We start from the raw sequence: 26,735 nt of genomic DNA, 5'->3' as shown, positions 1-26,735 counted from the left end.
GACTCGTTGTTTTCTTTGCAGTACATTAAGCTTTTGTTCTGCTGATCGTGCTTGCCACATTTTTGTTTCCAACTAGAATGAAATGTGCAAAAAGTACTGAAAAAAGCGTGTGTGGGAATGAAGTGGTGATAAGCCGAATTCAAAATAATTTTTCTCAACTTTTTTTATGTATAAGACATTTTTCTAAATCATTCATTTCGGTGGGTGCGATGCGAAGCATGTAAAACATTTCATAGACGACGTATGACTTAACGCGTTGCACATTTTACATTTTACCATTTATTTATCAAGTTGTAAGCTATGCTTTATGAACAATTTTTTATTGGGAATTTGAAATTCGGTTCGCATTAAGTTCTCTATTTTATTTTTAAACGAATAGTGTGCGGTCTCCTTTTTAAATTGAATTCTGACTGGCCTACAATAGCGTGTAGATGAAGGTCTGGGACTTTTCGAAATTATTTTGGAGTTACTTTCAGCACATACTTTTTGAAAACTTTTGCTTGTATTCACTGGGCCCAGTACTGCCATCAAAACACCATTTTCACCTACTGTTATGTCTTTTGTATATTTATATGTTGAAGTCTTAAATTTGAGAATTTTCTCATAGCTTGGCAAAATATAGCATGTAGCTTCACTATTTATGAATTCACGAATAGGCAAGTATTGGGGTTTCGTTATTGCAGTGTCCATTAAAAGCGATAGAACCTTTTCAATATCTGCTTCGTATGACTGAAATCGGCAAAGCAGAAGCTGCAGACTCATCATGTTTTTCTAGCAGCGCTATCCGACGAAAATTTTGAGGACTCGGCAAGATCAATTTTGAGTCGTCCACGTTCAGCGCTTGAGCCTTTTTGTTGAAGAGGCAATTATAATTGTTTCAGTACTGTTTAGCCAATTGAATTGATATTGAACAATTTAACTCTTAATACGATTGTATTTAGCCCAATAAGCAATAATATTTTGCACATGTAACTAATTCAGTTTTCAAGTTTATTCATCTCAAAAGCAAACGTAACTCCTTTCCGCTGCAAAAATGGACAGCAAAGGTATTTGCTTTTAAAAGTTTCTTTGAGGGGTTTTTGTATTTCATACAAGTTTTCTAGTGAACAATGGATTCTTCTAACTAAATTGATCCAGCGCCCCGAGCCCCAGCGGCAACCGCCACTACAATCGCTTCTCATGGTGGCACGCGACCCTCCCCCACCCTCCTCAGCACCAGCAGCGAAACTTCAGCGCAGCCGATATCCCCTTTGTCGGCGCCCACATCGGCTAAAACATTGTAGCTTTGTAGCTGAAGCCTAAATTGCTTGACTACCTAAATGATATTTGAAAAAAATGTATTTTGCTAAGTTAGTAGAACTATCCGGAATTACTATACCAAATATACGCGATCCGTCAACCAGCTTGTTTACAGTAGCTGCTTAAGTCGGTACCTCAGTAGTACGTTCTGATTTTTACAATGGATAAAAATATCGAACAAAGAATTTGTCTCAAATTTTGTATTTCTAACCAAATTTCGTGTATGGAGTCGTTGTGAATGTTGATAAAGGTTTACGGTGATTCAAAACCACAAGTCTACAAGTGGTACAAAGCCTTCAAAGACGGTTGGGAGAAGGAGAAGGAAGGATATGGTTAGGGTTTTGAATTTGCGCGCCACGCGTAGGATGCATTTGCACAAATCATATCACTCATGGTTGCTATCCAAAACTCGACCTCTCAGTTGAGACCGTTAAGAATATTGTACTTGGTCAATATAACTTCAAGGAAATAAATTGTGGATTTTCACAAGTATTTGTCCAGCGATAAAAAATTAGTTTTATTAAAAAAGATTGGAGCGTCCGAAAAATATGTGAAAAGAGATGTTAATAAATGACGATTGTAGCAGCTTAGTGATAGTTCTCAAGTAGAGGCGGTATTACAATTGCCGTTATTCAGATAATTTCGAGAATGTTTGCAGTAAAAATTGATTCGAAAAATGGTATTAATTTTATATCTTCTTCTTAATTGGCGTAGACACCGCTTACGCGATTATAGCCGAGTTAACAACAGCGCGCCAGTCGTTTCTTCTTTTCGCTACGTGGCGCCAATTGGATATTGCAAGCGTAGCCAGGTCCTTCTCCACTTGGTCCTTCCAACGGAGTGGAGGTCTTCCTCTTCCTCTGCTTCCCCCGGCGGGTACAGCGTCGAATACTTTCAGAGCTGGAGTGTTTCCGTCCATTCGGACAACATGACCTAGCCAGCGTAGCCGCTGTCTTTTAATTCGCTGAACTATGTCAATGTCGTCATATATCTCGTACAGCTCATCGTTCCATCGAATGCGATATTCGCCGAATATGAACGAATGCGGCCAACGCACAAAGGACCATAAATCTTTCGCAGAACTTTTCTCTCGAAAACTCGCAACGTCGACTCATCCGTTGTTGACATCGTCCAAGCCTCTGCACCATATAGCAGGACGGGAATTATGAGTGACTTATAGAGTTTGGTTTTTGTTTGTCGAGAGAGGACTTTGCTTCTCAATTGCCTACTCAGTGCGAAGTAGCACCTGCTGGCAAGAGTTATCCTGCGTTGGGTTTCTAGGCTGACGTTGTTGGTGGTGTTTACGCTGGTTCCAAGATAGACGAAATTATCTACGACTTCAAAGTTATGGCTGTCAACAGTGACGTGAGTTCCAAGTCGTGAGTGCGACGACAGTTTGTTTGATGACAGGAGATATTTCGTTTTGCCCTCGTTCACTGCCATACCCATTTGTTTTGCTTCCTTGTCCAGTCTGGAGAAAGCAGAACTAACGGCGCGGGTGTTAAGGCCGATGATATCAATATCATCGACATACGCCAGCAGCTGTACACTCTTATAAAAGATGGTACCTTCTCTATTAAGTTCTGCAGCTCGAACTATTTTCTCCAGAAGCAGGTTGAAAAAGTCACACGATAGGGAATCGCCTTGTCTGAAACCTCGTTTGGTATCGAACGGCTCGGAGAGGTCCTTCCCGATTCTGACGGAGCTTTTGGTGTTGCTCAACGTCAGCGTACACAGCCGTATCAGTTTTGCGGGGATACCAAATTCAGACATCGCGGCATAAAGGCAGCTCCTTTTCGTGCTGTCGAAAGCAGCTTTGAAATCGACGAAGAGGTGGTGTGTGTCGATTCTTCTTTCACGGGTCTTTTCCAAGATTTGGCGCATGGTGAATATCTGGTCGGTTGTTGATTTTCCAGGTCTGAAGCCACACTGATAAGGCCCAATCAGTTTGTTGACGGTGGGCTTTAATCTTTCACACAATACGCTCGTTAGAACCTTATATGCGATGTTGAGAAGGCTCATCCCACGGTAGTTGGCGCAGATTGTGGGGTCACCTTTTTTATGGATTGGGCATAGCCCACTTAAATTCCAATCGTTGGGCAAGCTTTCGTCCGACCATATTTTACAAAGAAGCTGATGCGTGCTCCTTATCAGTTCTTCGCCGCCGTGTTTGAATACCTTGTCCGGCAATCCGTCGGCCCTGCCGCTTTGTTGTTCTTCAGGCGGGCGATTGCTTTTCGAACTTCTTCATGGTCGGGTAATGAAACGTCTGCTCCATCGTCATCGATTGGAGAATCGGGTTCTCCTTCTCCTGGTGTTGTGCGTTCACTGCCATTCAGCAGGCTGGAGAAGTGTTCCCTCCATAATTTAAGTATGCTCTATCGGTGACTAGATCACCTTTGGGGTTCTACAAGAGTATGCTCCGGTCTTGAAACCTTCTGTAAGCCGCCGCATTTTTTCGTAGAATTTTCGAGCATTACCCCTGTCGGCCAGCTTATCAAGCTCTTCGTACTCACGCATCTCGGCCTCCTTCTTCTTCTGTTTGTAAATGCGTCTCGCTTCCCTCTTCAACTCTCGGTATCTATCCCATCCCGCACGTGTAGTGGTCGATCGTAACGTTGCGAGGTAGGCAGCCTGTTTTCTCTCCGCTGCGACACGGCACTCCTCGTCGTACCAGCTGTTCTTTTGCACTTTCCGAAAACCAATGGTTTCGGTTGCAGACGTAAGGAGTTTGAAATGCCGTCCACAGTTCCCTTATACCGAGTTGTTGACGAGTGCTCTCAGAGAGCAGGAGTGCAAGCCGAGTAGAAAATCGTTCTGCTGTCTGTTGTGATTGCAGCTTCTCGACGTCGAACCTTCCTTGTGTTTGGTGGCGGGCGTTTTTGCTGCACAAAGGCGGGTGCGAATCTTGGCTGCAACAAAATAGTAGTCCGAGTCGATGTTAGGACCTCTGAGCGCACGCACATCTAAAACACTGGAGACGTGTCTTCCGTCTATGACAACATGATCGATCTGGTTGGTAGTTTTTCGATCCAGAGACAGGCAGGTAGCTTGATGAATCTTCTTATGCTGGAATCTAGTACTACAGATAACCATATTTCGGGCCCGGCGAAGTCAATCAGCCTCAACCCATTTGGGGATGTTTCGTCGTGGAGGCTGAATTTACCGACCGTAGTGCCAAATATACCTTCTTTGCCCACCCTGGCGTTAAAGTCGCCAAGCACGATTTTGACATCGTGGCGGGGCAAGCCTTCATAAGCGCGCTCAAGCACTCATAAGAAGGCATCTTTGGTCACATCGTCCTTCTCTTTCGTCGGGGCGTGGGCGCAGATCAGCGATATGTTGAAGAACCTCGCTTTGATGCGGATTGTGGCTAGACGTTCATTCACCGCAGTGAATGATAGTACTCGGCGACGGAGTTCTCTCTCCTACCACGAATTCAACACCAAACTTGCGCTCCTTTATATGGCCACTGTAGTAAATGTCACAAGGACCTACTCGTCTCTGTCCTTGTCCCGTCCATCGCTTTTCTTGGACGGCGGTGATGTCAGCCTTTGTTTTTACGAGGACATAAACCAGCTGGGCAGCGGCACCTTCCCAATTAAGGGACCGGACATTCCAGGTGCATGCCCTTAATTCGTAGTCCTTATTTCGTTTGCCATGGTCGTCATCAAAATGGGGGTCTCTCATCCGAGGCTGCTCTTGGTTTTTCATTGGGGTGAGCTTTTTACGTGGCGGGTCCCAAACCCAGCGCACAACCCTATGTAGGGGATGTTTCGCCTTCTCACTTTAGCTCTCCTTCGAACGGATGTTCTTAGGCTACCCAGAGGATACTTGGTCAAAGACCGGAAGTCGTGAGCTTCTTGAGCCATGTGTAAAAGAATCGCTTCTGGCCACTCCCAAGTGAATGGCGATCAGAGAACTTTCCTCACTTGCGTGAACTTCTACACATGACCCCATTAATTTGATTTAATTAATTTTATATACTCTTAACTAAATCGAAAGAATGATCTAAGAAAAAACAAAACGATGACAATCGGATGTTGTCATCGTACATACCATATAGCAGGGCGAGAATAATGAGTGACTTATAGAGTTTGGTCTTTGTTCGTCGAGAGAGGACTTTACTTCTCAATTGCTTACTCAGTCCTGCTAGCACCTGTTATCAAGAGTTATTATTCTGTGTTGGATTTCGAGGCAGACATTGTCTCAGGTGTTAATACTGGTTCCAGGATAGACGAAATTATCTACGACCTCGAAGTGACTGTCAATAGTAATCAATACCATCAGCGTACGCCAGCAGCTGTACACTCTTATAGAGAAATGTGACTCCTCTATTTAGTTCTGCAGCTCGAATTATTTTATCCTAAACTTAATTAAAGAAGTCGCACGATAGGAAGTCGCCTCGTTTGGTATAGAACGGCTCGGAGAGGACCTTCCCGATCATTCCGGAGCTTTTGGTGTTTCTCAACGTCAGTTTACACAGCCGTATTAGTTTTGCGGGAATACCAAATTCAGACATCGCGGCATAAAGGTAGCTCTTTTTCGTGCCTTCAAAATCAGCTTTAAAATCGATGAATAGTTATAGGTGTGTGGTGATTCCCTTTTCATGAGTATTTGGCGCATGGTGAATATGTGGTCAGTTGTTGATTTTCCAGGTCTAAAGCCACACTGATAAGGTCCAATCAGTTTGTTAACAGTGGGTTTTAATCTCGAGTATGTTCGATAGAACCTTATATGCGATATTGAGGAAGCTTGTCTCACGGCAGTTGGCTCAGATTGTGGGGTCTCCTTTTTTATGAATTGGGCAAAACACACTTAAAATCCAATTGTGAGGCATGATTTCGTCCGACCATATTCTCCTTACCAGTTCTTCGCCACAGTATTTGAATAGCTCGGCCGGCAATCCATCAGTTCCTGCCTCTTTGTTGTTCTTCAGATAGATAATTGCTATTCGAACTTCTTCTTGGTCGTGCAATGAATCGCCATCATTTAGGGAACCGGGTTCACAATCTCTTGGTGTTATGTTCTCGCTGCCATTAAGCAGACGGGAGAAGTGTTCTCTCCTTAATTTTAGTATGCTCTGGGCATCAATCACTAGATCACCTCTAGTTCCTGTTTTACTCAATGGGAATTTCGCTTTCGTTTCAAAATTAATTCGCATTGAATCGGTACAATCTAACAATTGATGTGAATAAGCGGGTAAAACATCTACATCAAAGTTATTTTCTCAAAATGAACTCAGTGATTTAACACGTGATCAAATTAGGAATGCCAAAACATTTTGTCAAAGAATTTTAGGATATTTTATAGAACATTTCCGAAGCTTAATATAGAAGACTTTGAAGGAAAAGTCTAAAGAGGGAATAAATGATGGTCTTTATATACCGCAGTTATTGATAGATACAGGTTTTGTCAAAGTTATGACTATTCTAGAAAGTGAAATAGGTAACCATTAAATACCAAATTATGAAGAAATTGTGCAAAATAAGCTGCGAAACTGTCAGACCCTATTTGGTTTCAAGTTGTCTGATTTTTGTAGTGCAAACTAGAAATAAAGTTTACAAATAAACGAGAGCAGATCTTAACAGTCCATAGACAGGTTTATGAAATGTGGGTTCAAATACGTAGGGGAATCCCGGGCCAGCGCGATATTTTTTTCCCTAGTATAGGTTGACAGCTGCAACCAACTGTCATCGGCTCGTCTCATACTAAGCTCAGTTTCTATATAGCACTCGAGCTGTGAACACGTGTTATAACCTCTCTGCGACAACAAAAAGAAATTAGACACTCCGAAAGTTTTTTTCTACTCTGTGTACAGTTGATATTTTTCACATTTTCCAATAAATTCATCCAGGTAAATATGTTTATTAGGGTGATTCAGAAAAAAATTTTTATTTTTTTTTCAATTAGTACTCGCAAAAGTAGGTTCCTAGACACCTCTAAGAAAGCCTCTCCAAATATGAGTTTTTAATTGTAACGGGAAGGTCCTTAACGGTTTTCTATTTTTTCTTATTATCAGATAGAAAAATTTATATCTTTCCAACTACTTGAAAAAAATATCTTGTTAATTAGGTTTTTGAAATTGAATGCTCTAAAATATGGTCTCTTATGATTTTTTCGTAAACCTAACCGTTTAAAAGATATTAACGGTTGAAATTTGACAATTTTTGGAAAAATTTTTTATTTCTTTATAATTTTATAACTCAATAAAAAAAAAAATTATAAGTGATTTTTCGTGCAGAATTTCAACAACACAATAGTTTTTCAACATTTCCTGATAGTTTCGTGCTCCGAAAAATTTTTTTAGTCATTATGCCGCGGTACTATCCCAAACAAGAGAAAATTGTTGATTTCGACAACATTTTGGAGGCGATCAAGTCGGTGAAAATACATCACAACAGCGTTCGACAATCTGTGACGGCACACAAAATTCCGACGACCAACCTGATGCGTTATATTGCAGCATTTGATGGTGCGAGCATCGACGTTACTACTGCCAATGCCGATGTAATGAAGAATTTGCTGGCTGAAAGCACGACGATGGGCACAAAAACAGTGAGTTCTGCTGGTTTCTTTCCTTTTTCTTTCATCGAATAATAAATATTTTTTTTTTTATTTCAGATCTTCAACATCGAACAAGAGAAGGCGCTGATAAGCTACATTCCCCAGGCCAGCGACATCAACTATGGAATTAGTTTGATGGAGCTTCGTAAGCTCGCGTATGAATTTGCTCGGAAAGTTGGCGCGTCGTATCCGGATCCATGGAACGACAATCAACAGGCGAGTAAGGATTGGCAGTTGGCGTTCATGAAACGTCACAAAAATTTGTCACTGCGAACACCAGAGCAAGTAAGCCAGAGCCGTGCGAAGCGATTCAACAAAGAGAATGTCGATGCATTCTTTGCCAACCTTTCATCCGTTCTCGGTAAGACGCCGTTTGAACCTCACCGAATATGGAACATGGATGAAACCGGGTGCCCGACCGTGCCAACCAGACCTGTCAAAACCATCGCGCGCAAAGGACAAAAGCAGGTCGGCTCATCAACATCTGCCGAAAAAGGCACCAATGTGTCTTTGGCTTTGACTGCTGTGGCCAGTCTATACCGCCATTCTTCCTCTTTCCCCGAGTCAACATGAAAGAGATTTTTATGACTCATGCGAGTCATGGCGCTGTTGGTGTTGCGAACGGTTCTGGTTACATGAACTCTGACGTATTTCCTCAATTCATGCGTCATTTCATCAAGCACACCGGTGCTAATGCCGATTCGCCAACCATGTTGCTGCTGGACAACCACGGTTCGCATTTATCGATCGAGGCGATAGATTTGGCGTTGGATCATGGCATCACGTTGCTGTCTTTTCCGCCGAAATGCACGCACAAAATGCAGCCGCTAGATGTTGCGGTATTTGCACCATTTAAAGGCATGAAGACCGTGAAGCATGATGCATGGAAAAAGTCCAACATTGGTGTCACTTTCGATCTGCATCATGTGCCGCTCCTTGTCGATCAGTGCCTCGATGTTATGTTAACGCCGCAAACCATCAAATCCGGCTTCCGACCAACTGGCATCTACCCGTTCAACCCGCAAATTTTCACTGAAGTTGACTTTGTCGCTTCGGAACTGAGCGGCGAATATTTGTTCGGTGACGAAGAGAAAGACGCCGACAATCAACGTCGAGTTCTTGCCTCTGGTGATGCCATTGTGACTATTTTATGAGAAGGCGTCAACGTCGGAGGCATCGACAAGTGCCCCAGCTTCAACAAATGGTGCTGCATCATCGTCGTTGTCTCTTGTTTCGGCTCCACAGCTCCGTGATGCATTGAAATCGGTTGGCCCGTTGAAATTGGTCACACCTGCGCCGAAATCAAAACGTGGCCACAAGACAATGGAGTCAACGATTTTGACATCGCCTGAGGTTGTTGACAAGGCCGAAAAACAAAATTGACGAAGGCAGCCGATGAACCAGCAGCCAAGAAGCAAAAAGGCCGTGGCAAATCGAAGACGCCACGGAAGAAACCGACATCGAAGAGGACTTCGATTTTTGCACGATTTGCGAGAAAAAGATGCCGAAGCACGAGAATCGTCAAAACATGGCCCATTGCATCGTTTGTGATCGAAGGGTTCACTTGACATGTGCCGGACCGAACCCGAACACTTACATCTGCATCCACTGCGAGTCGGAATAATTTTTTTCGCTAATTCCTATTTTTCTTATTATTTATGTATATCTCTTTCATTTCCATTGATAAATAAACGTTTTTCATCGGTAACAATCATGTTTTGTTGTTGGCCCGACATTCCCCACCTTTTCCATATAACTTTTAAATTTTTGTAAAATATTATCAAACCAATGTTATCAAAAGGAAGGTTACGACTCGCACTACAAATCCATGCTTTGGAATTTTCACAAAAAATAACTTTTATGTGACTTTTTAACCGAAATCAAAACGTGGCCCAACATTCACCTTCCCTACATACATATGTACATATGTATATCCAAAATCGTATATGGTATCTAGGACAACAACAGCACTTTAGATCATTGTAAAAAAATCCCCAGCAACCAGCACCAATCACCATTTAAAACTCGATTCTACACAATTTTGTTTTTGTTAAGTTTATTATATTATTTACTCATTTATATAATATGTTTATGTATGTGTGTTTTGTTTCCTTTTTTGCAGCTACTCGCTTTTAGTTAATGCATAAATCTTTTTACTTTAAATTCACTTTTTTGTAATGTTCATGCATTGCATCTGTGTATGGGTATGTGTGTGTGTGTGTGTACATAGATTTTCATGCATTTATGCAGTGTCAAGCATGTAAACACAAGTAAATATTCTTAAATTAAGACACATACAGGGTGTTCACTTTTCAATTAACTCATGAATGCGTCTGTTTGATTTACATATTTCTTATATTATTTCTGTATGTAGCTCCGGATTGCTTAAATATATTTAGTATATATAAGTATATATATATAATAATAATTGTCTATTCTTATTAAATACATCCGTTCATATGTAGTCTGCGGCTGCACGCAAAGATTTTACTGTATTATTATTTCTTATGTATATATGTATGTATGCGTACATATGAATGTATGTGTTTATGGTTTTTACATACATACTTAAACCATGTAAATATTTTACTATAATTTACATCTAACAGAGTATTTGAGAGAAAGACAACTATGAGTGCTCTATATATTATTATTTGTATTGTTTCTTTTATTTTAATTACTTTCTTTTACGAAATATTTATTTATTGAAGTGTTTTTTTATCAATTTGTTTTGCGGCTTTCAGCTTCGTATTGTTGGTTGCTTTCGGTTATTTAAAAAAAATATACAACTTCTAATGCAATTTGTGACACCTCACCTTAAGCATATTTCCAAGCAGCGCATTTGAACTCTCTAAACTAGGCCCTAAATCGTAAAGAACCTTTAAGCCAGCGAAGCTTGAAATAGCAGTATTTGAAGAGCTAAGCTTTGAATCGTAAAGACTATCTTATGCAAAACATTCATCCTTGAAGTAGCAATATTTTCAAAACTGAACTTGTAATTGTAAAGAACTTCCAGTCCAAAGCAGTCATCTCTGAAGACAGTATTTGCAGAACTTAGCTCTGAACCGTATTGAGCTTCTAACATTTCGTTGAAATTTCAAATTGTTTCACGTCACATGTATACAGAACTTGTTTAATCACTACATGACTTTCTATATATGTACCTACACATACATAAATACACATCGTCACCTGAAATGCAAAACAACACCAAGATCATCAAAAATCGAAATTTGTTTTTTATTGCTTATGATTCACTAAATCATATTATATATGTGATATCGTAAATTTTCAAGCTGAGATAACCGATGTATAGGTTATCTCTGAGGTCGGAAAACCAAAATATAGCATCAATATGAGTGCTTTCTATTACAGCGTTTTTCTATCGCCTGTAAAATTAAGAAAAGTGAGTTTACGTTATTTTGCATTCTATGTGACGATATGTATGTTAGCAGTCGTATACATATGTATCTATGGGGAATGAAGCACTAAGGATTCGCAAAATTCCTTCCAACGCAGTACATAACTCAAAAGCGTGTGGAACAGCATACCGAAATTTTTCTAATCTATTCCTTTAGCAACATATATGTATGTATAATGCTTTCACATTTCAAAGCTTTTACACCAATATCATGTATAATGAGTTACTATACATTTTAGTACGTGCAGCAAATGATGTGACCCAGACAGGCCAGCGTATCTACTTGTAATGAGTGAGTAAAGCTTTCATAAAGTCAAAAGTGTAAATAGCGTAGGTCATAAAACATGAAAGAAACCAGCTGGGAAATTTTATGATTTTGCTCAAAAATCAGTTTAGGCATCAAATTTAATATTAATGAACAATTAAAAAATTATCAAAACAAGAAAAAAACGTTAACTTCAGCTTCACTGAAGCTATAATATCCTTCAAGGCATAAATGAGTATTAGAAGAACTTTATCTTGAGTTTGATCGTTCAGTTTGCATAGTGAACCGATCTGAGCAATTTCTTGGCAGATTGTTGCGATGTTTTCGTGAAGATACCATAACGAATACAAAGGCTTGAGTCGATCGCTCAGTTTGTATAGCAGCTATATGCTATGCTTGTCCGATATCGATGATTCCGACAAATGCGCTACTTCGAACACACAGACGGACATGGCTAAATCGACTTAGCTCGCCACGCTGACCATTTATATGTACATATATATAAGTATATACTTTATAGCGCATCCGAAGTTCTCGTTTGGGTGATACAAACCTTGTGGCAAACTTAATAAACGCTGAACCCTCTTTGGTTATGTACTTATGGCTTAAACTAAAGCCTTATGAAAGTTTATTAGGGGAGGTTCAGAGGCTGCAATTCATATTCACAATAATTAACGAAGTAACATTAATATTATGAATATGTTGGAAGGAAAAACCCCCCAGAAAAATATTCTGCTGCTGTTACTGGTGGAGTCTTTGATCTAAATATTGTGTATCATCGGAAATTTGTTAAAGCATCAAATTCACTTAAGCTAATGCTGTCATTCTAAGCATCGGAGCACTTGCGCGCAATAACTGAGGCTATCTTGGCGTATTAGCGCAGATATTTGTATGGAGCGTTTAGAGGAATTTTAATTTGCGTTAGCCTATATGCTTCTAATTGCATAAGTACATACATATGTATGTATGTTTGTATATAATAGTTATGGACTTTAAACTTTTTTGAGCGGCATTTATTTACAAGTACATATGGGGTATTGCATACCAAATCGACCACTTTTGAACCCGACCCCTTTAGATTTTGCTGAAACTTATCCATCCTTTTCTATCCTTTGAAAAACATTTTTGAGAATTTTTTCAAAATTTTTTGTCCAACTTCAAAAAAGTTATGAATTTTTCAAAAAAATGGCTTTTTTATTTTCAAATAGCCATAACTTTTGTAGAAATTGACTTTTGGGGATCTTTTTTTTTTAATTTTTGTTTTTGAATGAACTTTTCGAAAAAATACACGAAAAAAATTTAACACGATCAATTATATAAAATAATCGGTTTTTTTAAGTAAAATCGTCATTTTTTTTTTTTTGGAAGTTCGCCATTTTTTTTTTTTTTTTTTCCTCAAAAAAAACTTCAATTAATTTGACAACTATCCCTGCTAATCCCGGAGTGGGCCGATTTTTTTTATTTTTTTTTATTTTTTTCATTTTTGAAAATTTGACAATTTTTTTTTAAATAAATTTTTTTGGAAGTTCGCCATTTTTTTTATTTTTTTTTCCTCAAAAAAAACTTTAATTAATTTGACAACTATCCCTGCTAATTCCGGAGTGGGCCGATTTTTTTATATTTTTTTTATTTATTTAAAGAAAAATTGTCAAATTTTCAAAAATGAAAAAAATACAAAAAGGCGAACTTCCAAAAAAAATTAATTTAAAAAAAAATTGTCAAATTTTCAAAAATGAAAAAATAAAAAAAAAATATGAAAAAAATAAAAAAAATCGGCCCACTCCGGGATTAGCAGGGATAATTCTCAAAAATGTTTTTCAGAGGGTAGAAAAGGATGGATAAGTTTCAGCAAAATCTAAAGGGGTCGGGTTCAAAAGTGGTCGATTTGGTATGGAATACCCCATATATATGTACATATCCATACATATGTATTTTAGCACATGTGTCACTGCATGTGGTACATATATACGAGTACGTGTCTGTATGTATGTACGTATGCTTGCATGCATATACATATGTATATATATGTTTCTAGTTTTCTAATTTATGTTGACTTGCTCGCAAAATAATTACGCGTGTGGCTTCATGTGAGTGTGTATGTATTTACAGGACATAAATATGTATATTACATGTATGTATGTATGATCAAAAGCGCAGTTATTACTAGCCGAGTTTATATAGTAATTCATTCGACTTTCTTTGGCTTCACGTGCTTTACTTTACTTGCATTGTGTTGAATTATTTATGATTTCTTTATTAATTTAACGAAATTGCCAATTTAATTCATATTTTTTATTTTAGTTATATTTCATCGCATTTCATTTTATAAATTTAAACTCGTCAACAATGCGTTGAGTATATTTTTTAAGTGTTTTACGACTAACAAACTAATATACACACATATTCCAGCGTTTTACAAACATACATATCTACCAAGTACACATGTGCATATGTATGTATGCTTGTTTTGAGTTATTTCTCTTTTATTTAACATATATGTATAGCTTTTATTGTACTGCTTACGGTTCGGTATCTGTTACGGTTTTGCACACTCACAGCTATTAAAACTACACTTTAAACTTCACTTTAAGCTTATTACTCCACACGCATGCGTGTGTGTATTTTTACTGTGTCGGATTTGTGGTTTCCCAGTTGAAGAATGCTACATTTCCCACCTAATCTGCAACATATATATATCTATTATGTACTTATCTATGTATGCGTGTGCTTAACTACTTTAAAAACGGTTACGTATTAAATATGCATGTATGTATGTGTGTCTGTATGTATGTGTATTCGAAAAAATATTAAGTGCCGAGGCATATTTATTTGACTGGGTTTTTCTGAAAGAATTCTGTATTTACGTTGGTTGGACATTGGCTTGCAGCAGTTTGTAGATTGAGAAGACTACAGATTTCATATTATGGAAAGTTATTGTGCAGGTTTTGAGTTTTTCAATTTTTTTTTTTGCATTTGTTTTACAGTATTACGCTTATTTTGTATGAGCAAGTATCTGTTGTAACTTGTTTTATCAAGACAGTCATAAAACTGTTTTCCAATATGCTAAAATGCTAGCTGAGAATACTTTCGCTGTGTTAAGTAAACTTAAGTCTTTCAAAAATAAATTTATGTGTTGAAAATGCACAAAACTGTTTTGCTACCGCAACTGCGTAGCAATTTCGCGCCTCCGTTCTGCATATTTATATAATTGAGTATTATATTTTACAAATAATTTCTTACAGTCTGCTAAATATTCATACAACTATTTTTTACACAAACATATTTTACATATTTTGAATATAATTTGGTGTTTTCTTTGCGAAACTCTTAAAATTCAAATAAAAATATCAAATTTATATAAAGAAAAGCTGACTTGTTGAGCATTGAAAAGGCTTTAAATTAGGCAAAGAAAAATTTTTTCTTACAAATCACATTATTGTATGAAAATTAAACGCCTTTTAAACGTTTGTGGTAATTTTTAGCTTAAATTAAAGCAAAGCGCGGAAATAAAAGTTTTTTAAAAATAGCAAAAACACGCAGTTATCTAAAAGAATGCCTTCCATCTAAATATTACCGTAAAATTACATAAAATTTTTCTACTAATTGAAATCCTTTGCTAACAAAACCACACACTTCTACTTTATTTGCGTTTCACTTCATCAAATTCTTTTAAAAGTACATATGTATGTGTATGTTTTTTTTTTTATAAATTCAACATTTGATTGTGTGTGTGTGTTTCTGTGATCTGTCCATGTTTCGAACTGCGTTGCTAATACGTACAGGTTTTATGCTTATATTACAGTTATAGGTGAGCATGCTATTGCAGTTTTATAATCGAAAGCTGATTTATAAGTTTTGCAAACTTGCGCTTTCATTAGTAATTGGAATTATGAATTTCAATTGGTTCAAACTCTTTTGTACGCGTTTAGCATATAAATATGCATATACTTGCTTATATCTGTATTGTGTGTGGTATGTTTACACATATGTATGTATGCGTAAGTGGTTTTGCATTACTTTAACATAATTTAGCAGCTTGTATATTTTCAGTACAAAATCTGTGCCCACAGCAGAAATACATTTCTACCCGAAAATAGTTTTCGTCTATTTTTCCTCCACTTTTCATTGTTTTACTGTAAGTTTTTGTTGTTATCTTACTCGTTGAGCTTGTGCCATTCGGCAATTTGTCTTCGTGGTGAATTACACACTTCATTCCAGTGGTTCAGCGCTGTGCCACCAGAGTTGGGACCGCCAAGCTCCAAACGACCAATTACCTAGCAAAGGTGAATGAAACGTTTGTTTTTCAGTTATTCGTTGTGATTTCAATTTTGGTCTGCAAGCTTACCTCATTCTTGGTAACCCGATCCCAGTCCAAAAGCATCAACTCCAGTGAAACACCGTCGAGTGTGGCGCCGATACCCTGAAAATGACAACACATTCAAAATAAAGATATTTCATACGAAGGAATATCCAAAGTACCGTACGTATAATTATATATGTGTGTTAATATTCAATGTATTAAACGTATGTTTTAGTGACTTAGCTTCCAAGGAATACTTCCTAATCGTAATGCCGAACAAGGAAACAAAGCACAGATTTGAACATAAAAAAATCGTTAACTTCGGTTGCACCGAAGCAATAATACCCTTCACATATACAAAAGATTCCATACAATAACGTAAATTTGATCATTGTATGGCAGCTATATACATATGTGTGTATGTATGTATGTATGTACGGTACTATAGTAACCTGATTTGAAGAATTTCTTCGGAGATTGCATCATTGCCATAGGCAATAGCACTACGCAACAAATCCGGATGAAAAATTTGCAATTTATTTGCTAAGTATTTTGTGGGGTATTTGAGGTGTCCTGTTTTGAGTTCTAAAATTTTTCATCTGGTACAGTTATTTTTGTAATTTTAGAAAATGTTGATGGTTTGACGCCTTCACCGCTTGCCTAAAACACAAAAATTTCTATGTGTTAGGAAATTTGCACTATCATTTTCGATTTTAACAGCCCGAAATTAGAAGAAACCTCTAACATCACAATATATATAAGGGGTTATCCAAGTAGAGGTACTTTTTCAATAGCTTTTTTAGCAGATCACGGGTGAGTCGTGTCAAGTTGCAATGTTATTTTTGTTCAGTATTGTTTGACATTTCATAATGGAAAGACTTACGCCTGAAGAACGTTTACAAATCGTTCAACTTTATTACGAAAACTCACGTTCTTTAAAGAATGTGCTACGCTTCGCTCAACTTATGGTCAACATAATCGGCCTACTGAACGCACTACAAGTATTCGCAACACCATCACCCATCTTGAGACCCTAGCATTCATTATTTAGCATGCAGTGAAGAAAATATAGCAGCCAGAGCTGACAGTGTACACGAAGACCAGGGATAGTCGACTCGGCGCCGTTCGCAGCAACTCGAACGGACGTATGGAACGATTTGGTACATTTTATGTCGAGGTCTTAAATTGAAAGCATACAAAATATATCTTGTGCATGAGCTGAAGCCGCTCGAGTTTCCAAAGCCACATCGCTTGCTTCTATGGGCTCTTAAAAAGTTCCTGGAATATCCGACGGTTTCGAAATAAATTTTGTTCAGCAATGAGGCCCATTTCTGGCTCAATGGGTATGTAAATAAACGATATTTCCGCCTTTTGGTCGAAAAGCAACCTGAAGAGGTTCAAGGCTTGCCATCATCGGTAAATCGCTGGAATCATCGGTAAATATTTCTGCAGAAATGATGCCGGTGAGAACGTAATCGCCAATGGCGACCGTTATCGCGCCATGATAACCGACTATTTGATGCCTAGAATCTCTGTGACATTTGGTTTCAACAAGACGTCGCCACTTCCCGCACACCGCATCAATCAATAGATTTATAGATCGGGCCGGTCGATTGGCCACCAAGATCGTGTGATATGACACCGTTAAACTTCTTCCTGCGGGGATATGTAAGGTCTAAAGTCTCCGCGGACAATCCCGCTTTGATTCAGGCCTTAGACCAAAACAACACGCATGTCATTTGCCAGTTACCAGTCGAAATGCTTGAACGAGTTCAAAAAATAAATGCCAAAGAATGTTCTTTCGAATGATAATAAATATTCCCCATTAAAAGTGAAATTTCTGTGATCTTTTTAAAAAAAAGTAGGGAACCTCGAAATTGATCACCCTTTGCATAATGTCAATTAAAAAATGTTTTTCATGTAAGGTCTGTATTCTGATCGTTCAGTTTGTATGGCAGCTAAATGCTATAGTGACCCGATGTCGGCGGTTCTGACAAATGAGCAGCTTCTTGGGGAGAAAAGGTCGTTTCCAAAATTTCAGATAGTTATCCTAAATACTGAGGCATTAGTTCCCGTTTAAAATTAGTTCAATATTCATCCCAATACTATTTATTTAATTTGGACTTTTACAATTTAGTTGACTAGTATATGCAGGATATGGTTCAATGGATGACTATGAAAGAGTAAATTTTCTATATGGATGATAGGAGGATGATATGGAGGATAGATCTTGCAAGTTCTGTACTTGTATAATGCTTGAGAAGTAACCGTGATTGTACTCTGATTTAATCTCCACATAACCTACATGAAGAACTACTTGAAATACCAGAATGAGCGGGACCTAATTTTTTTAATTTCGACGGTATAACAAATTATTTAGCAGATTTATAGCAAATATCCAACTTAAAGATAATGGTTGAAGGGAAACGTATTCCATTATATAGGAAGAGAGAGAATATATCTAACTTATTTCGAAATAATGCAGATTTGTCATGTAGTTAAAAGTGGGATCGAAGAAAAGTGAACTGGGCCATGTACATTTTACAAAAAAATTAAAACTTTCTAAGTATTGTATCAATCAATACAAAAATAAAATAAAATACAGTTCAATCAAATCAAAGTGTCAGTACAAAGTATATCTATAAACTTAACACACTTTGGAAACTTTCTGCATAATAGTAAATTCCTTTGTCACTCACCTCTGCAGCGGGTATGTCGAACGCGAAACTTTCATTAAACACTGGACTCAGTGTGCGCTTCTTGACGTGAGTCTTCTTCTTCGCAATACGTTGGCCATTATACAACAAATAGATCTTAACGTATGGATCGGCTAAACCGGTCACGTCCATGCGGGGCAAATTGCGGGCCTTCAATAGGACAACAGTCAAACGACCGGCAGCTGGTTGCCAGCACAGTGAAATCAACAACTCGCCACGTCCTTGAGCACGAATCTTTAAACTACGTGGCTGTATTTCCTTGCTAATAGAAAGTGCCTCCTTGGAGATGTCACCGATTTCAATGGATGATAATGGGCAAACTACCTCGCCAATGACATCATCACGCGAATAACGATCGAAGCTGAGTATAACGAAGTGCAGCGACATGTTCTGTAGATCGCTGATATTCAAGCCGTAAAATGTGAAATCCTCATCGTATACTGGATTGCGTGTATTGCGTACAACGCGAGTCTTCACCTTATGTTGTTTGTCGGGCAAAAGTTGAAGTTTTACATACGGATCGGTGGCAGTTTGAGTACGTCCATTCAAGCCTGTCGGTAAGTCATTAGAACCGTTGGAACCGTTTTTGTTGCCATTGCTGTTACTGCCACCATCACCACTAGCGCCATTGCCGGTACCGGAACCGCCACCACCACTCTTACAGGGTAAACCGCGGCAACGTATAATCGACACCATCAGTGCATTGCGTTCGGCCAAATAGCGTAGCTTAAAGTAAATCGTGCCCAATTTTCCATACTGATCGATAGTCAATTCCTTGGCTGTGTCTTCCATGGCACTCAAATGATGATGATGATAGTGATTGTGTCCATTATTGTTGCCATTACCGCCCGTGGTCTGACCAACGACGGTGGCGTGTGTCTCAATGGTAGGGGAATGCTTCTGTTCGCCGTTCATTAGCTGGCGACTGTGTCGGGTTGGTTGTATCTCATCTTCCTCCACATATTTCATAGTCGGTGGTGCAATCGGGGAGGTGGTCTGATCTTGCATTGGTTGCAAAATGCCCAATTGTTTGGTGCCAGTCGGTGAGGGAGATTTTTTCAGATAGTGTGGTGGTTGGCCGCTTGGCGAGCGCACAGCAGTTGGGCGCCGTGTTGGCTGAAAGGGAAATGATGCGTCATGCTGATTCTGCTTACGGTTGCGTGCACGTATTCGCTTTGCGCAAATGTATACCACAGCTGAGAGTGCTGCAGCGGCAGCAAAACCCAAAATCGCTGGAATTACTGTGAAAAACAATTTACATAAATAATTCGATTTCATTTGGATTTCATTTATGACATACTAATGATTATCATTAAATATTTGTGGTAATCAGTATATAATTTAAAGAAATATGGTAATAAACAGCAGCCTTTACATGCCAAATTATTTGTTTAATGCAACATTCTTTAGGTCTGGGTTCTTCATCAAACAATCAAAATCAAGTAGTGTGGGTAATTATAATTAAAAAAATTACATTTATTCATTCTTTTATTCGATGATTATTTATAATAACCAAAAAGCGTTATTCAATGTTATAAATTATATTGTTATATTCAATGTATAAAGTGACTTGGGAATGCGAATATATTTATATTACGTATAAGTGGACCCAGAGTAGTATTGACCCCATTCAAACCATTTTTGAAACACAGATATATTATTATCAGAAAAAGACTCTCTCTGAATTTTTATTGTGTATTCCATGATAGGTCAATTCGATCAAAAGTTAACTATAGACACTGGGGTCCACATATTCCCTACCTAGGGGTTTGAACAGTTTTGGTTGGATTTGGACAATTCTCAAAATATGTTCGTTCACTGTGACATAGGATTATGAAAATAACGCCACGTACTAAATATAGTCGAAATCGGTCGGTCGGGTCCCGACAAATACAATTTCACCAAAAAGTGGGCGACCCGGCTCCTATAAATCATCTCGGAGGTAAAGTTTAGTGAGTTATTTGTATTGATTATTCGTAGTTTTGAGTACCATTACATGGAGATTTGATTTCTTCCGATTTCATCCATTTTCACACTATCGGTAGGAGTTCTTGTAATATTCGTATTGAGCCAATTTGATTATCGTGGTTTAGGAGATATGTTCATTAAACTTATTTTTCAAAAGTTAACTTGCTTTGTCGCCAGGAGCCATACCTTTACTGTGAAGGGAACAGACGGTGAAAGCCCACGAAAGGCTTAGCTTGGACTATAGCAAACATGGAGGAAAGCCGGTCATACTATGCGTCTCGGCCACAATTTAAATCCACGGATCCAAGATTCGCAAACCGGATGATGGACGGGATTGCAGCCAAAAGACAGCAGTCTGCTGGAAACGAAACAGTTGGTCCAGCTAAAAGACCGAGGAAAAAGGACAACGCTTTAAAGCCAATCGTCAGGTTCGAGCGGGAGAGACCCTCTACGTACAAGGAGGCGACGACTGCCAGCGAGAGAGCCAAGAGACATTTAATGGTGGAAATTATTGAGAGAAGCAACCCCCCTTGAACAGATTAATCAAAAAAAAATAAAAAAATAGAGAGCGATAGAGCTGAAACAGCTGCTTGTGGTCTTCGCATGTTTGGAAGACCGGAGCTCGCCCATGCCAACGTTTTAAAATGTAAGGACGACCTCTCAATTGTATGGAGAAATAATTGTTTGCAAAGCTTTAAGGCCTCTGGGAGGGCGCCGTTCTGGCAATAGTGGAACATGTATCAGGACTAAAGTCACCAATAAATTTTACATACGAGTGCAATAAACAAAGTAAAGAAAGGTATACATTCATATATTGGTCTAAATTTCTTTTTAGATGACCTGACTAACTGGCGTAAATGAAGATTACACGCTACACGATGGTGAAGCGCCATCAATAGAACTCCGTAGGTTGGTGAATGTGGAAAAAGCTAAAAGACCACTGGAACAGCTTCTGCGGGAGGTCAGAAAAAACAACTAAGCTTAGGAAATTACTATACAAGCACCCGTCTATCCCTAAGCAACTTTGTAAAAATGTGGAGAGTGGACTGGATGCAAGTAAAGAATTACTTACAGACCTGGTCAACATGCATTTTCCAGAGTGTACTGACGCTCTAAATCTCCAACTGGAAAGAGGTAGTCCAGAATGTCTCCCTACCGGTGCGCAAATGCGAAGGGCAATCAGTGAAGGCCAGTATGATCTAACCTAACCTATTTGTGGCAGTTGCCAAGAAATGGTGTAACTTTATCATAATGCCATATTTAGAACATATGTTGGAAAGTTACTTTCTTTTTTCAGCATACGAATGATTTGAAGCGTAGATCTTTTTCATTCAAATATGTCGAACTACTATGTGTCTGAAAAAGTGTTTTCCGGAGAGTTCCTATTCTTTAATTTAATATGAAGAAAACATTAGCCGACAGTCATCGTATTTTGGTGGAAGATTATAATGAACATACAATAGTTAAGCGAACGTTCCAAAAGTGGTTAAACCAAAAGCACTTAAATATGGTGATTTTCGAAGAAAAAGTGTTTTTTGGTCAGATTGTGATTGAAGAATAATTAATCCATTACGGGAAATTTAAATGCAAAAAATGTTATGTGAAACCTGGTCTAACAGCCAGAATAACGGCAAATCCGAATATCTATAACGCCATGGAAATGATCTGTACTTGGTAATGTCAAAATGGCGTGCTCAATTATGAGCTTCCAAAAGTGTGTGAAATCAGTGTATATCGCTGATTTGAAGAGAGCAATTGTCGAACAAGCACAGGAATTTGCGGCTAAACACGTTGCAATCATTTTCAAACGCTCGAGCTCAAAGAGAGCTCAAAGGCGCCAAGCTCACATCTAACCTTAGCGCCCGCTACAGGCAAAAGTTTGACACGGGACTCTCCATATCCGCAATATTTTCAGTATTTAAAGTCCCGTTATTTTCTGAACACACCTCGTAGATCCAATAATTCTGCTAATAAATGCGCCCCGTTCCGTATTGTAAACTTAATTTTAAAAGTGGTACATTTGTCACCCGTTTTACCTCTAAAAGAAAAGTCGGCATGGTTGAGAGTGCTTAAACAGGTTAATTAGTCTTCTTATTAGCGTTTTCCATTTTCTAACGAAAAATCCTGTTTAAATTATGAGGATTGTAAAATACTTGAATATTACAGAAATATTTAATTTTTCCGATCAATAAGAAAGAGTTCCGACTAACGGTAGTTATTACTACTTTACAGATAAAGAATCTCTTTTGGAGAATATTTAGCAAATTAGAAGCATAATTATTTTCGCAGTCAATAGCTTCCTTTAATTCTGAAGAATGTTATCTTTCTTCTCTAAGATCAAATTTAGCAAGCCAATCGCGGTATACTGTGGCTCAGTGGAGCTTCTAAAGTGGGTTTTATTGCATTTATATTTATCAATTCCTGGAATTGATGTTTTTATTCACATGTATATGTAAATTTTATCACCAATTTTCTTTATGTACATATATTGCGACATTTCCGCCATTTGATGTTATGAGCCTTTGTTTTCTTTAAATATTTCAACGCAAAGAGTATTCGGTTATCCGGCAGTTACTAATTTCGGAGATATTAGTGTATTTTAACTTAGAGTAACCGGCTATCAAAACTTGAAACATGTTTTTCTCGAAACGCTGTTCATTCGTAAATACATTTTATAGGACTTCCAATGTTTCCTTCTGCTTTCCAGATATCTTTCGTATTCCCCTAATCCTTCTAAAGAGATTATCGGTCTTCAATAAAATTACGGACGAATCAAAGATTGTTAAGTTTGGCGGAAACGGATCGCGTCAATATGTAAGACGTTCACACAATGCCGAATACCAGCCGAAATACAAAAACATGGTGGTGTGGGACCCCTTTATTGCATTCAGGAAAGCATGACTGGTGATTCGTATGCCGAAATACTTCAGAAAACCATCTTGCCGTATGGCAGGGAAGAAATACCGCTTTTTTGGACGTTCCAGCAGAACAACGATCCCAAGTACACAAGTAAAGTTGTTCAAAAGTGATTTGAGGAAAGCAATGTGAAGGTAATGGAATGGCCGCCACAGTCCCGTGACATCAACCCCTTCGAAAATTTGTGGACTGATGTTCAGGAGTCAGTATCCCGATGTAAGCCTACATCGACCACGCAACTATGGGAGGCTGTGAAGAACACATGGGAGTCTATTTCCATCGAAATATGCCAAAAACTTGTTGACTCAATGCCACGACGATGTGCTGCACTACTAAAAAATAAAGGTCACACAACAAAATTCTAATTTCATAAACAGGCAATTTACAATTAGAAAACAAAATGTATTACCTTTTCGTCGAAATTTCGGGTTTATTTAGTTTGTAATACAACTAAGTTTTTGACTGCCGAAATTCATTATAATTTTTTTTTTGATATATTATAATTCATTAAAGTTAGTTAAACATTCAGTTTTTAGGGCTTTTATGGTATGAAATAATTTGTATTTATAAAGGCGATACTAAGAATTTGACCGCAGCTGTATTTTAGGATGGTCGAAACACAGAAATTTTTTTCAAATGGTACTCTGAAAATTAGGTTTTTAGACACCTCTAAAATAGGTCATTTGACATCTGTAAAATAGCCTCTACAAATATGAGCTCTTAATTGAACGGAGAAGGTCCTTCGCCTTACCGTTTTTCTATTTTTTCTTTGGAAAAGCTTTTCACCCAGCCTAGTATATAAATATGTACATATATCGTACTTAAAGAGACTTTTTTAGTGGTGTTTAAGGATCTATTTTTCAAAAACAATTTTCGTTTTTTATCCACTCAAAGTTCTTTTGTGTCGAACTTCTTTTTGCACTGGCGGTGGCGCTTCAAACAAAAAAAAATAACTCTGGTCGTTTCAACACCGGGCTGTTCATAGTTTTTTTGTGTCGAACTTCTTTCGGTATTGGGATAAGAGAATACGGTACATTTGCTTTTTAAAAGCATTAGATTTAGCTTTAGCAGAAAATATTTCACAAAAACTTAATTTTGATCGTTTAGTTTATATGGCAGCTATATGCTATAGTGGTCCGATCGGAAAAGTTTCTTCGAGGATTGTACCGTTGTCTTGTACAATAATCCATGCCAACTTTCGTGAAGATATCTGGTCAAATAGAAACGTTTTTTATACGAGAACTTTATTCTGAACGTTCAGTTTTTATGGTAGCCATACGCTATGGTAGCACGATATCGGCGGTACGGACAAATGAGTAGCTTCTAGGGAGGAAAAGGACATAGGCAAAATTAGGTCGATTTCTCAAAAACTAGGAGATGGACGGACAGACGGGCATGGCTAAATCGACTCAGCTTGTCTTGCTGATCATTTATAAATACATTTTATGGGGCGCCGACGCTTACTTCTGGGTTATACAAACTTCGTGACTAACTTAATATACCCTGTGCAGGGTATGAAAAGAGAAAGTTCACGTAATACCTAGAAATATGCAACTTTCTTTGCTTTTTAGCTGCACTACATTGCACTTACTTGTCTCCATGGAGCTGACATCTGGGCTGTACTCGTCGCCCATCTTGATTGCAACAAATCTGTTAATGCGTCGATGCTTAGTTGTATTTGTTGTTGTCGTGCTGAGTGTTCACCACGAGCTTGTTGACGTTGTTGAATAACGCGAATTGGAAATTTTTATCGAAATCTATGAAAAATCCCAAGCACATCTACATCTACGCATCAAACGTTTAGGCAATTTCTTTTGATAATCACAAATAACTGTTTTATTGTTTTATCTGAGCTTGATTGTGTTAATACGCGTTGCGTTTGAAAACTTCGACAAACGTAATCGATTTTTCCAATATGGCTCACACGAATAAACAAGCAGCTGTAATTACTATTCGCTGAATCGAAGAGAATTGTCTTCGCGATTCCCGAAGTCGTCGTCCTCGTCGTCGTCGATGTCGTATTTATCTACGGTGTGTTGTTGAGCTGGTGTTCCCAGACGAGTTCCATACGCTCTAGCGTGTTCTTTCGAAATCTATGCTTTGTACTTGGTGGTGGTAAGGATGTTTGTTATTGGTTTTGTTGTTATTGGTGAGGGTGGGTTTTGCCGCGGACACTTGCGGTTACGCGATGCCTGCAGGTAGCAAGGATTGTATGAATCACACTTTTTACTATAGGCCGCTTTCGTCGCTTACTCCTCGCCAACTCTTTCAATGACTTTGTGAGTAAGCCAAGTTGATGATTTTTTTTCGAACAAAAAATTCTTTCAAATTTTACCCTTATACTCTCTTATTACTTAAAATACTTTTACTTTTTGTTTTGAATTTTATAATATTATGTGTGCTGTACTCTCCAATTGTGTTGGTGTTTGGTATTTGGTATTTCACTGTCTAATTATTTTTGCGTATTACGCGTAGGTGTTCGGCTTGCGCAGGTAATACTTGTTAAAACTTTTAGTTTTGTGTATTTCCGCACTGCCACAGTGTAGTTCGCACTTCAAAAACTGCAGTTTACACTTTTCCTAAATTCCTAGTATACTTTCAGGCTTATCGAAAAAATGCGTATAGCAGAATTTTTAACACTTTGCAAATGCGTTGGCACAGCGCGCGTTAGCGTCGATATTCCGATTGTAGTCGTCTTCGTCTGCTGCGAGTTCACGAGTATTTACTGTTACAACTGGCCGTTGACTTCGTCTTGATGCGTAGCATTCAACGAGTTTGAGTCCATAAAATCATTAAACTGGCACATGCGCGGTGCAGCGCTTATTAGTTGGCTGGTGAAGAAAGCTAAGTTCATACGCTTTTGGCAGTTTACAGCAACGAGCAAAACAAATAGTAACGAGTTGTATATTTTGTTTACCTGACAATCGTTGGTTTACGTTTTGGCAACGAGTGGCGAATATTTTGTGTAGTGGAGACCGCATATCTCTACATAATCAAATAAAAACCTTATGACTGTGCACATCACAGCATAAATCACTTAGTTTGATATAAACTAATCAAATCAAGCTGGAGAGTCAATTTCTATTCTCCACACAGTCAACAAAAGTTGAAATACCACTGGGTATCTATATTACTGTTGATTTACTATTTCAAATATAAGGCTACCAACATTTTTGAGGATTGGATTCTCAAATCGAAACAAGTGAAAGGTTATAGAAAGACATTTTCTCCCTTAGAGCGGCCAGTCGTGGCATAAAAATTGCAATTAGTTTATTTTTCGGT

General features: G+C 38.2%; 2 protein-coding genes across 2 annotated transcripts; one reads left to right on the top strand and one right to left on the bottom strand.

Annotated features, from left to right (window-relative positions):
- The first annotated feature begins 7,747 nt into the window (after positions 1 to 7,747).
- On the top strand, positions 7,748 to 8,439 carry LOC126751311 (uncharacterized). Its single transcript, XM_050461469.1, has 2 exons — positions 7,748 to 7,857; positions 7,924 to 8,439. The coding sequence occupies exons 1-2, from the start codon at positions 7,750 to 7,752 to the stop codon at positions 8,437 to 8,439; spliced, it is 624 nt and encodes a 207-aa protein (XP_050317426.1). The 5' UTR covers positions 7,748 to 7,749.
- Positions 8,440 to 9,905: 1,466 nt separating this feature from the next.
- LOC126765127 (synaptotagmin-4) lies at positions 9,906 to 26,188 on the bottom strand. Its single transcript, XM_050482729.1, has 4 exons — positions 25,045 to 26,188; positions 18,552 to 19,810; positions 15,898 to 15,972; positions 9,906 to 15,826 (listed from the first exon to the last, which is right to left on the bottom strand). The coding sequence occupies exons 1-4, from the start codon at positions 25,085 to 25,087 to the stop codon at positions 15,707 to 15,709; spliced, it is 1,497 nt and encodes a 498-aa protein (XP_050338686.1). The 5' UTR covers positions 25,088 to 26,188; the 3' UTR covers positions 9,906 to 15,706.
- Between the last annotated feature and the right edge of the window lie 547 nt (positions 26,189 to 26,735).

This window comes from Bactrocera neohumeralis, chromosome 2 (genome assembly GCF_024586455.1).
Source record: "Bactrocera neohumeralis isolate Rockhampton chromosome 2, APGP_CSIRO_Bneo_wtdbg2-racon-allhic-juicebox.fasta_v2, whole genome shotgun sequence".
Lineage (NCBI taxonomy): Eukaryota > Metazoa > Arthropoda > Insecta > Diptera > Tephritidae > Bactrocera > Bactrocera neohumeralis.
The sequence above is the reverse complement of the archived record's forward strand: the minus strand, read 5'-3'. Positions and strand labels throughout refer to the sequence as shown.